The sequence below is a fragment of the Mastigoproctus giganteus genome, chromosome 13 (genome assembly GCF_048544385.1).
Source record: "Mastigoproctus giganteus isolate SK-2022 chromosome 13, ASM4854438v1, whole genome shotgun sequence".
Lineage (NCBI taxonomy): Eukaryota > Metazoa > Arthropoda > Arachnida > Uropygi > Thelyphonidae > Mastigoproctus > Mastigoproctus giganteus.
The window spans coordinates 43,482,657-43,496,349 of record NC_143587.1 but is presented as its reverse complement, the minus strand read 5'-3'; the positions used below and the strand labels follow the sequence as shown (position 1 = coordinate 43,496,349).

The window sequence follows — 13,693 nt, the reverse complement described above, 5'->3', positions numbered from 1 at the left end:
TTGTTGAAAGAGAATTGCACAGTCAATTATTATAATACAAAAGCTACTTACAATGCCTAATCCTTGCAACAGGAGAAAGTGATAAAAAAAAAGAAGACCACAACTTAGTAATGCCCAACTATAATCTTTTAATGGTTCAACTGTGTATGCACCTAAAAGAAAGTAAATAATTAGACTAATATGACAAATATTTCACTGTCAACTTAAAATTATTCAGACACATCTATATCATTATTTTAACTAAATAAAATAGAGAAAAAAAAACTATCTCTTTGCTTCTTTATATAATTACAAATGACACAACAACAGTTTGTGATCTTAGTAGCTGTTGTTGGAAACTTATAAATAAATTATCGTATTCGTAAATTGCACTGTGTTCATAAAGCAAAAATATCTAATGAAATCAAGGTTACTACATGAAGTGATGTTCTCTGTAGACTTCACACAGTGTGTTTCTTTAAAAAGCAAATAAAGCAGATGACAACAGAATAAATTTTTAAATTGAAAATATCCAGAGGGGGAAAAATTGCTGAAGGGATGGGGTGAGGAAATTGATAGGAATTCATGGCTTTATAAATAATCTGAAAATAACTTAAAAAATAGTTACTCTTGCCTGCAGGATACATACCAAATAGTTGCTCAGAAAATCAAATTGAACTGCCTGAAGACAATTAGAGATTACAAATATTATAAAGAGGCTTATTTAAATGAGAATCTCACCTTACTTAAAACAGAATGATCCTAATAAGAACACCACAAACTGTGATTCAAAATTTGGTTTATTTTTGGGCATTGCATATTACTACAATGCAAAAAAATAAACTAAAAACTACTTACCAGACAAATAGTGCAGACTTCCATCAGTATGCCAACATCAAGCAATTATTAATTTCATGTGTCTTTACTAATTATTTTTCATTCTTCCTTTTATCTATTTAAAAGGAAGAATTTTATCTATTTAAATAGATAAAAGATGGGAACCGATAGTAATGCATGGCTTTTTAAATATAGCCACTCCCCGATTAAGGTAAGGGTTGCATTCGCGGAACACTACGTAGGTCGGAATTTCCCTAAATAAGCATTTAGGGAAATTTCGCACTCATAACCATGCGCACTGAATTTGATAGATGCAAAAAAGAAATGTTCGACGAACATGTAAAGAGAATTATTCAATTTTTTTATCTCACGTACAGGAAAAATTAGAAAAGTGTACAAAATTTCAAAATTACAAAAAGGGAGAGGAGACAGGCATAACGTCAGCAAGTTTTACCTTTTGAGCATCGTTTCCGGAATTAACTCTCCAGCTGATAAGCACGCTGCTACGGAAGTTGAGGGCTGTGCATATTTAGAAGGGATTTTTTCCCAACACATCACAAAATTTCTCTGCAGTTGCAGAATCGGCACTGGTGACTTCATCACATACTTTAATGTTTTGGAAACTAGCACAATGCTTGAACCTATTAAACCACCCATTGCTTTCCATGAACTTGGCTCGGGGTTCACTGTACTTATCCTTAATATCTTCATAAATACTTCTTGATTTTGCTTGAATGGCCATTGGACTCAGAGGCACTTGCTTCTGAATCTGATTTTCCATCCATATTATTAAGAGCTTTTCCATCTTCGATATAGCACCTGAATGCTGTTTTGTGATCCCTGTTGGGGCGGAATGGCCTGGAGTGAAATACGTTGATCCTCTAACGTGTTCTTTTATATGGACTGGCTCTTAAAATAGTATTCACTGTTGAAGCACTAAGATCTGATTCCATGCAATATAGATGACATACTTTGTCCTACTTCATACTTCTTAATCACTTTCATCTTCATTTCTAAATCAATTTTGTTTCGTTTCCTAGCGCTGCCAGCACTTGCACTTTCCATCAGTTCCTTTCCCTTCACCATTGTAATAAGCAAATAGGAATAAAGAGAAGATTCTGAAATTTTATTAATGTGTTTTATATGGTTGAAGATTTCAGTGAACGGGGAACACATTTCACCATAATAATGTAAAAACCCACACGATTCCAGTTATCGGGATTATTGCAAATGCAATGAAATCGAGTTTACTCCCCGTTTATAACAAACAGACTGCGCTAACAGAAAAGCCCAATAAACTGGAAAGTGCAAATTGTTTTTATTGTTTTATGGTAGTGACCTCGAGAAATGTGTTTTAGAAAAATATCACAAGGGCATTCAAAATTGATTCTTATAATGGAACATATGATAACGATGAAAGTGTAACACAATTTCCATTATAAAAATGACCTTTTAGAGAGATAAATAGCAGTTATATAGCAAAAATTTCAACTTCTGAGGTCTTGGAACGAATTACCAAAAAAAAAAAAAAAAAAAAAATGTTACTGGGTTTGCATTATGATATTTTCCTGATACCTCCTTTATTCCTAAGGGATGCAAAATACATTTCCACGTTTTTTTTTTTAAGTTTACACCTGATGCCAAAAACTTACGTAAAATCGAATTTGCGCTAGTCAAGTATTATGTAAGTCGGTGTGTTCCTGTACCTCAAAAATATCTTAGCAGTTTAGCTACCATTCATCTTTCATTCCTCATAAGATTCTATCACAACCCAACACTGATTTCCTAAATGGATGTTGGCACATCTATATGCATTAATGACATGAGTTGTGCTCTTATGTTTAATTAAGGCAATGGTATCTGCCAAACAACAATCCCCTCTTCTTATATTCACCTCTCACAAGTTAGATTTTAGGCCAAGGAAACTGTTCACTTCTACTACACAAATTACTTCTATCAAATCTGATGTCAAGCCTTTTTTTTTGGGGGGGGGGGTATTATGCTTAAATAAAGTTGATAAGCTACAAACATCAACATTTTTAGATGACTGTAAAACTGCAGCTAATACTCCATCCAAGAAAGCCTATTTTTGAAAATCTATATTATAAAATTTATCCTACAGTTCCTCTTTTTAAATTTCTATCCAACTAATCACTATAGTTTGATTTATTTCTCACTTAGGCTGAGGAGGTTGTTTTGGTGTCTTGTCTGTTAAAAGCCCCCATCTATAAGTGTGGTCATACTATATCTGTATTCACAACTCTGTAACTTTTGTCTCTACTAGAAGAAATATTCTTCCTGCCTGAACAAGTATAGTTGGTTATTTTTATGAAAAAGAGGATTATATCATTCAACATCCATTTTAAACATCATTACAAATATTTTTAAATACCAAATTGATCTTAAATTGCTAGTTGGTGCATTATAAGGTGAAATTCTGAAGAAATTGGAGGATTTGAGCCCCAGAACAGAATAGTCAAATGAATACTGCTCTGGTTCAAGAGGATTCAGTTTCATTGAGAGATTTCATTGTTAAGGAAATGGGTAACATTTTTTATAATACAGATAGGTAGACTAGAACCACGGTGTAGCTGCTGAGAACAATAATTGATGTAACCAATAAACTTTCAGCTTTTAAGGGAGAGGAGATAAAAAGAGCATCATTATTTATGTGGGTACTAATGATACTGAATGAACAGAAATTGACAATTAGTTGGATAAATACAGGATCACAATCAATAAATTATTCAAGTTAGGTCAGAATAAACATGTCTACAATTCTGGTCAGACAGAATTAGGGGACTACATGCTGAAAGCCCTTTGGATTAACTCAAGGTTTGAGAGAGAGACAGCAAGGATTTTGGAGGAAAATTTTTTTATCAGCATGACCCACATTTGTAGGTAAAAGGAATCTATTTCATACATTTGAACAAAGGTGATGCAAGGGTCTTTGCCAATATCACTGAGGAGACCTTAAGAGTTCAGTGGTAACATAGCTTTATTTGTCTGATATACGGGTCAAAGTAATGCTTGCATACATCTCAAGAGTTCTTGTTTGTTGCTGCAACAACCATATTTGAAAAATGATGAAGGTACTGATGTTTCAAATGAATGACAGCTAATGCTAGGGAAACAAGCTTCAGTGGACTATACAAGAAAATTTAATCATAACTATGTCTAAAATAACTGGAGTGTTGTCAATAAAATGAATGAATGAATTCAATCTCTTGGTTAGCACATTAATGTTAATATAATAGGGCTAATGGAAAAGTGGAACTGCCCAGAAGAGGATTATGAGTTTCACTACAGTATGTACAATGTATTTTAGAAGGAAAAGGAAGACAGAAATGATGGTGCAGTCAAGTTTCTTATCAGAAGCAGCTTGAACATAACAAAAGTTTTCCCAGAGTCACAAGTTATCCATGCTAGTATAGAACCAGTGTGGTGTGAGACAGTTAGAAGCAGAGGTATAACAAGTGTGGAAGTAATCTACAGACCAAAAGTCATAACAAGAGCCTCTATGTGCAAATGGAATTGGCTAGCAAGTGAATGTCTTATTATGGTGATTTCAGTCATTTTGGTCCTAATGTAATCAATAAGTACAGCAATGAGAGGGAAAGTCATGAGAAGGAACAAAATTTTTAAATCAGCTGGATGATTATTATTTGTACAAACATGACCATGCAGTTCTAAGTTTGATGATGAGGAGGTAGCAGTTGTTAAAGGCAAAGAATAGTCACTGTTAAATCATGTTAAATTAATAGTGCTGAAACTCCAGCACATTACACATTTAGGTAACTACTGCTGTTACCACATAGAACACAGACTAAATTAAACAATGAAAACCAACTTCAACCATGAAGATACACTCAGCCCTCCACGAGGTTGGCCTAATGCTGCTGCCTATGTTAGGCAAAAAGACTAAAGAAATCCATCCCCAAAGAAAAAAAGCAGACTCTTGAATAAGAAATAAACTGAAGTCACAAAATGATAAGAATTAAAAAAATTTAAAGAAAATATGGGTATCACAGGCACAATTTATTCAGGCAACCACCAACAACCAATGACACCAAAAAGGTTATATATCCATAGTAAACTGCTTAAAAGCAGCTAAGCATTCACTACTGCGCCTATATAATCTATGACAGAACAAACCAAGCAAACTAATGCTAATATCTAAGAATGATTACTCAATTAAAGAAAAGGAGAAAGTAATTCTCTTTTTCTTTTCCTATGCAAAGGAATAAATTTTACTTTCAGGAAAGGAAACTACAACAAAAGGAAACTTAAGGTGGTGCACAGCCTCTATCAACTTGAGAGAGAGCATTTGGAGGAGAAATGCATTAGAATTATGAAATAACTTTAAAGCAATAATCACATAAGCTTGAATACATACATACCATTAGGAAAATATAGCAAGAAGAATGAATAAGTAATAATAATGAATAAGCTAGCCAGTTTAACAGATCAGAAAAGGATGGCATGTAAAAGTTACGAGTGACAAAAAGAACCTGCAGAAAAGAACCTGGCTGTCCGGGAGCGAGGCTAGCCTGTGCGGACGAAGCTCTTTGACGCTCTTGGAACAGAGAAGTTTTTCCTGATTTATTAGCTTAAATTGGCATATTAACTTATTTTCTAGAGTAGCTTTATATTCCTAGTTACGATACTTAGTTTAAAGTTTAACTTAGACAGAGATTTTGTAGGTATTACATAGTATCGATAACGGTATCAAATCCATGTGCAAATTGCAGCTCCGTTGAACGAGAGGTTTTTTTTTAACCAAATTTAGTCGATTTATTAACCAATTGTTATATCAAATTATCTTCTATAAGTAGATTATAGACCTAGTCAGGATCCTTAGTTTATTCTAAATTGAGATAGCGAGATTTGGAAGCTAATCAATACTTACGAGTCCGTAGAAGTACCGTTCGAGAATTCCCGCCATTTTTACACGATAGCATAAGCTTAGTGTAGTATAGTGCATAAAATAATATTGTCAATTAATCAGTAAATCTATTAATCTTGATAAACTTTGTCAATTAAATTGTACTTTTAACTCTATATATATATATATATATATATATATATATATATATATATATATATATATATATATATATATAACGACTTAACCGTAACAAATAATTAATGCATAACTATAGTGGTACATGTGATACGGAAGTTGTATAAAGGGAACTCGTAGAAAACACTCGATACCGAAAAAATAAATATAGCGTTATAACTGTTTGGGATATAAATTAAGGATTTAATTTTGTTCTGATATTGAAATTTTATTGAATTAAATCGGAATCATGACTCAGACCAGAGCAGCAAAGCAAAAGGCTCAAGCTAATGGGAGTGCTGTGGCTCAGGGGAGAGCTGAGGGGAGCAGTTGCCCTCTGAATCACAGTCTTTTAAAATGCACTGTTTGCTTGATGTTTCTGGAGCAGTCGGGTACGGGACATGATACTGCCAGGGGGGGATGTCTTTGTGTGTGCACGATGTAAGGAGTGCAAGGAAATCAGGCGACAACTCAGCGTTGTTATGTGCCTTTATGAGAGCTTGAAGGACAGGGTGGATGCCCTCAAGGGAATAAATTGAGGGGCCCATGAAGCTCTCAGCTGCCCACAACAACGCCAGAGCTTGCACTTGGTCATCATGCAACACAGAGGCAGCCCCCTAGGCAGAATGCGCTGGTCCCACAGGAACTAGTAGTTGTTGGTGACTCTATTGTCAGGGAAACGGGGAACATGCTTTGTAAAAAGGATAGGTGGAATAGGACCAGGGTATGTCTGCCAGGGGCAAAGGTTGATGACGTTGTAGAGCAGATATCATCTTTTAAGGGCACAAAAGGTGATATAGTCGTACACGTTGGCACTAATGATATTAAGAGTAGGAGACTGGCGGAATTACTTAGCAAGTACAGGTCACTGTTGAAAAAAAGCCGTGAATTAGGGTTGAATTTGAAAGTGTCTGCAATACTGCCCAGACACGATAGGAGGGAGTATATGATGAGAGCCTTGTCAATCAATTCGGCCCTGGAGGGATTGTGCAAGGCTCAAGGGGTTTTTCAGCCTGGTCTGTACTTGTTAACAGGAGAGACTGCTTCTACAGGGATGGAATACACTTAAATAGAAAGGGTGCAAGAATTTTTGCTGATGCTGTCGAGGCAGTGTTAGGTGGGTCGGAAAACTGCTAGTTGGGGGGGATACAAGGACTAATAGATTAACAGTAGCCACTGGCAGAGGTGGAAGTGATTCTTGCACTGCTTCTATTGAAATGAGCAGAAGCCTGAAAAACAAGATGCAAGATATTTCAGAGACTGCTGGGAGTCATTGCGGTACAAGTAAACACATGGGTTGTGTTAGGGTAGCTAAGAATAGAAACAGGTGCATGCATACTTGCGTGTACACCAATGCTAGGAGTTTGGTAAATAAATTTGATGAATTTGAGGTATTGCTCAAAACATCAAAGGCAGATATTGTTGGGATATCAGAGACGTGGTGTCACACAGATATAAGGAATGCGGAATTGGAATTTGGAGAATACAATGTGTATAGAAAGGATAGACAGGACAGGAGGGGAGGAGGGGTTATGCTATTAGTTAAGAAACACATAAAATCCAAGGAAGTGAAGCCAGTCGACATCGATGGACAGGGCAGTGTCGAGTCAGTTTGGTGTGACATAAGCATAGGGAAATATAATAAGATATTGTACAGAGAAATGGAGTGGGCCAGTAAATCAGAGAGTCTTATAATGGGGGATTTTAATTTCCCAGATATTGACTGGAATTTGTGGGTTGGTCACTCACACACTAGCCAGGCTTTTGTGGATTTATTGGATGATTGTTTTCTACATCAGCATGTTCGTGAGGCAACAAGAGGGAGCAATACTCTTGATCTGATTATCAGTAGTGATTCTTCATGCATTAAGAATCTGCAGATAAATGAAACACTAGGTGGCAGTGATCACAGTGTGTTGAAGTGGGATTTACTCAAGGAGGTAACTACCATCAGAGGTAAAGGGAAGGGTTTTTGTTTTCGTAAAGGCAACTATGATGGTCTGAGACAATATTTAAATTCTATACAGTGGGACCAACTGATGATGTTACCAACAGCAAACTCAAAATGGGAAGCATTCAAAGAACTAATCTTGGAAGCTACCAGGCTTTACATACCAACTAAGAAATATTGTTCAAGGTTTAGGCCTAAATGGTTGTCAGATGAACTAATGAGACATGTGGCAGAGAAGAAAAATGCATGGAATACATACAAATTAATGGGCAACATGGAAGCCTATGATAGATATAAGTTGGTCTGTAACCAAGTCACAAAGGAGATTAGGCAGGCAAAGGCAGACTACGAAAAATCTTTGGCAAAGAATGCAAAGAAAAACAGAAAAGAGTTCTTTACCTATTTAAACTCAAGAAGGAAAGGGATGAATCAGATTGGTCCACTGGATATTGATGGTTCAACAGTTGAGGATCCTGCTCAGGTGGCTAACAATCTAAACGAGTATTTTGCATCTACATTCACGCATGAGGAGTTATTCAGGAAGGAGAATAACGTAGGTAAAGTAGACATTGGCAGTGAGCTAGATGATTTTGTAATAACTGAGAGGAAAGTGGAGGAGAGATTGCTGAGGATAAACATAAAAAAAGGTACCCGGGGTGGATGGGATCTATCCAGTTATATTAAAGGAGGCAGCAAAGGAAGTAAGCAAACCCCTAGCCATAATTATGAGAGCTTCTTTGGACTCAGGGGAGGTACCCATAGACTGGAGATGTGCAAATGTAACCCCAATTCACAAAGGAGGATCAAGGGCTGACACAAGTAATTATAGACCTGTTAGTTTAACTTCTGTTCCAGGAAAATTAATGGAGGCACTGGTTAAAGAAGCACTGCAGGATCATCTAGACAAGAATTCAGTTATAGCTCAGACGCAGCATGGTTTTGTTAAGGGGAAGTCTTGCCTGACCAATTTGATTGGATACTATGATGTAGTCACAAAAGAACTGGATGCAGGGAATAACTTTGATATTATATATTTGGATCTTAGAAAGGCTTTTGATACTGTTGCACATGGAAGACTGCTGCACAAATTGGAGCAGTGTGGCATTGGAGGCAAATTGCTGCTATGGATAAGGGGATGGTTGAGTGGCAGAAGACAGAGAGTGGTAATCAATGGACACTGCTCAATGTGGACTAATGTTATTAGTGGAGTTCCTCAGGGTTCAGTGTTCGGTCCGTTGTTGTTTTCGGTGTTTATGAATGATATTGATGATGGTATATCAAGTTTAATGTCCAAGTTTGCAGATGATACAAAGGTTGGCAGGGTTGTTAAGGACACTACTGACGCTATGCTGCTGCAACAGGATCTGGAAAGGTTGAACAGATGGGCTGAGAGGTGGCAAATGAAGTTTAACATTGACAAATGTAAAGTACTACATATGGGAAGCAGTAACCCCAGAGCAACGTATCAACTCTGCGGTACTACACTGACAGTGGTGGAGAATGAAAAGGATCTGGGGGTAATTGTGCAGGCAGATACGAAGTTCTCTGAGCAGTGCAGATGAGCTGCAAGAGTAGCTCATGGTGTCTTGTCAATGATATACAGGAATTTTTCTAGCAGGGATAAGGAGGTGATTATTCCCTTGTATAAGGCAATGGTTAGGCCACATCTTGAGTACTGTATACAGGTCTGGAAGCCTCATTTCAAGAAGGATGTAGAGCTGCTGGAACGGGTACAGAGAAGGGCAACAAGATTAGTGAATGGAACAAAGGGTTGCTCTTACGAAGAAAGGCTTAAGTTTTGCAAATTACAGAGTCTGGAGACTAGGCACCGGCGAGGTGATCTGATCCGATCTGAGGTGATCGGCGAGGCTTTGAATGGTTTGAGCATGCTCAATGCCAATGGGATTCTTCTTCTTGCTCAGAATAATCACCTCAGAGGGCATAAATTCAAATTGAGGAAGGACGGATGTCGGATAGATGTGCGGAAATTTGCCTTTGGCCAGCGGGTGGTTGGTTGGTGGAACCGACTTCCATCATTTGTTGTTGAAGTTGATAGCCTAAACAAATTTAAGGCTCAACTGGACAGGTATTTCGAACGAACGGAGGGGTGAAATGGGAGTGGTGTGTTTTTTTTTTTTTTTGGCTGATGCTGAATAAGCTTGCTTTCTTGCATCATATGCCTCTACTAATGCTAATGGAACCATTAGGTAGCATTGATCACAGTGTACTGATGCAGGTTTTACTTAAAGATGTAACTACCATCAGAGGTAAAGGAAAGGGTTTTTCTTTCGTAAAGGTGATGATGGTAGTCTAAGACAGTTATGAAATTCTATACAGTGGGACCAACTGATGATATTACCAACAGCAAATTCTAAATGGGAAGCATTTATGGAACTAATCTTGGAAGCTACTAGGCTTTTCATACCAAATAAGAAATACTTTTCAAAGTTTAGGCCTAAATGTATGTCAGATGAGCTAATGAGACTCGTGGCAGAGAAGAAAAATGCATGGGATGCATATCGATTATCAGGCAACACAGAAGATATAATCTATTCTGAATTCCAGTCTCAAAAGAAGTTAGGCAAGCGAAAGCAGATTATGAGAAATCTTTGGCAAAGGACGCAAAAAAAATCAGCAAAGACTTCTTTCCGTATGTAAACTCTAGAAGGAAGGGGATGAATCAGATTGGTCCACTTGATATCGAAGGTTTGACTGTTGATGATCCTGCTCAAGTAGCTGACAAATTGAATGAGTATTTTGCATCTACATTCACACATGAGGAATTCTGTAGGGAAGTGGAGGATAGAAGCTTATCAAACTCTAATGGAAGCTAAATGACTTTGTAATAACTCAGAGCAAAGTAGAGGGAAAATTGTTGATGTTAAACATAAAGCACCCGGGATAGATGGGATCTATCCAGTTATATTAAAGGAGGCAGTAAGGGAAATAAGCAAATCCTTAGCTATAATTACGAGAGGATCCTTGGATTTGGAAGATCCCCATGGACTAGAGATGTGCAAATGTATCCCCAATTCACAAGAGGGATCAAAGGGTGACAATAGTAATTATAGGCCTGTTAGTTTAGATTCTGATCCAGGGAAAATAAGGGAGTCACTGGTTAAAGAATCATTGCAGGATGATCTAGACAAGACTGCAGTTATAGTTCAGACACAGCATGGGTTTGTTAAGAGAAAGTCTTGTCTGATCAATCTGTTGGATACTACGATATGTTCACAAAGCAACGGGATCAAAAAATAATTTTGATATCATATACTTGGATTTTAGGAAAGCTTTTGATCCTGTTGCACATGGAAGACTACTGTAAAAAGTGAAGCAATATGGCATTAAGGGCAAGTTGCTACAATGGATAAAAGGACGGTTGAGTGGGAGAAGACAGAGAGTGGTAATCAATGGACACTGCTCTTCATGGACTAAGTTATTAGTAAAGTACCCCAGGGTTTGGGCGCATTGTTGTTTTTCTATATTTATCAATGATATTGATGAAGGTATATCAGGGTTGATGATGACAGTATCTAATGAAAGAGCATCTAAAAAAGTTGGGCAGATGGGCTGAAAGGTGACAAAAGAAGTTTAACATTGACAAATGCAATGGGTAGCAATAACCCCAGAGTAATGTACCAACTGTGTGGTACTACACTTGGGTAGTTGAGAATGAAAAGGACCTGGGGGTGATTGATGTGTAGTCAGATATGACATTTTCTGAGCATTGCAGACATGCAGACAGAACAACTACTGGAGTCTTGTCAATGATATATAGGAATTTTGTCAGCAGGGATAAGGAGGTGATTATCCCTTTGTATAAGGCAATGGTCAGGACACACCTTGAGTACTGAATACAGGACTGGAGGCCTCATTTAAGAAGGATGTAGAGCTGCTGGAACGAGCACAGAGAAGGGCAATGTGATTGGTGAGGGGAGCATAGGGTTGTCCTTACCAAGAAAGGCTGAAGTTCTGCAAATGGAAGCATCTGGACACTAGTTACCTGAGAGGAGATGATTGAGGCTCAATGCTGATGGAATTCTTCTTGCTCATATTACGCACCCCGAGTGGGCATAAATTCATACTGAGGAAATACAGTTATACAGGGTGTCTCAAAAATATTGGTACAAACGTTTAGAGGAGGTAGGTGACATCTAAAGGAACCCATAATCGGAAACGTCACGGGAAAGTAGTAGCAGAGGCACAAGAAACAGAAATGACAAAAGACAGTAATTAGTGGCAAATATTTATTTTACATAATATTAACAATGGAGTACAAGATGGATGCATTTCATGATGTTACAACAGATGCTCGAAGGTTCCACCATGAGACGCGATGCATGCGTGACACCGATGCACCGTGACACCATGACAAGGGATTAATCGTGGATGCTACTAAAAGTTTCATACCTATTAAGAAATATTGTTCAAGGTTTAGGCCTAAATGGTTATCTAATGAACTAATGAGACTCATAACAGAGAAGAAAAATGCATGGGATGCATATAGATTTTCAAGCGACTCAGACTAGCTTATATCTGCCTATGGCAGATATAAGCTATTCTGTAATCAGGTCACAAAGGAGGTTAGGCAGGCGAAGGCAGTTTACGAGAAATCCTTGGCAAAAGATGCTAAGAAAAACAGCAGGGATTTCTTTACTTATATAAACTCTAAAAGGAAGGAGATGAATCTGATTGGTCCACTTGACATCGATGGTTCGACTGTTGATGATCCTGCTCAGATAGCAAACAAACTGAATGAGTATTTTGCATCTACATTCACACATGAGGAATTATTAAGGTTTGAAAATGGCAGAAGGTTATCAAATTGTAGCAGGATACTTAATGATTTTTTAATACCTGAAAGCAAAGTGGAGGAGAAATTGTTGAAGTTAAACATAAGAAAAGCACCTGGGGTGGATGGGCTCTATCCAGTTATATTAAAGGAGGCGGCAAAGCAACTAAGCAAACCCTTAGCCATAATTATGAGAGCATCCTTGTCAGGGGAGGTCCCCACGGACTGGAGATGTGCAAATGTATCCCCAATTCACAAAGGGGGATCGAAGGGTGACACGAGTAATTACAGACCAGTTAGTTTAACTTCTGTTCCGGGTAAAATAATGGAGTCACTGGTTAAAGATGCATTGCAGAATCATCTAGACAAGACTGCAGCAATAATTCAGACACAGCATGGGTTTGTTAAGGGAAAGTCTTGTCTGACAAATTTCATAGGATATTATGATGTGGTTACAAAGGAACTGGATGCAAAAAATAATTTTAATATCATATATTTGGATTTCAGGAAAGCTTTTGACACTGTTGCACATGGAAGACTATTGTACAAATTGGAGTAGAATGGTATTAAGGGTAAGTTGCTACAATGGATAAAAGGATGGTTAAGTGGGAGAAGACAGAGGGTGGTAATCAATGGGTGCTGCTCTTCGTGGACTAATGTTATTAGTGGAGTCCCACAGGGTTCGGTGTTAGGTCCACTGTTGTTTTGTATATTTATCAATGATATTGATAAAGGTATATCAGGCTTAATATCGAAGTTTGCAGATGATACAAAGGTTGGCAGGGTTGTTAATGACAGTAATGGCAGTGTGCTACTGCAACAGGATCTAGATAATTTTGGCAGATGGGCTAAGAAGTGGCAACTGAAGTTTAACCTTGACAAATGCAAAGTACTGCATATGGGTAGAAGTAACCCCAGAGAAACGTACCAACTGTGTGGTACTACACTTAAGGTGGTAGAAAATGAAAAACACCTGGGAGTAATTGTGCAGTCAGATATGAAGTTTTCTGAGCAATGCAGACAGGCTGCCAGGGCAGGTCATGGGGTTTTGTCAATGATATATAGGAATTTT

General features: G+C 37.6%; 1 protein-coding gene across 2 annotated transcripts in view; it reads right to left on the bottom strand.

The window, feature by feature from the left end:
* The window catches only part of LOC150075993 (transmembrane protein 164), a 121,265-nt gene that overhangs the window by 22,653 nt on the left and 84,919 nt on the right, over positions 1–13,693 (bottom strand). For both annotated transcript variants that reach the window (XM_090387476.1, XM_090387475.1), the window contains one exon: positions 52–152. In XM_090387476.1, the coding sequence (XP_090243602.1) occupies positions 52–152 (101 nt within the window). The remainder of the gene's footprint in view (positions 1–51; positions 153–13,693) is intronic.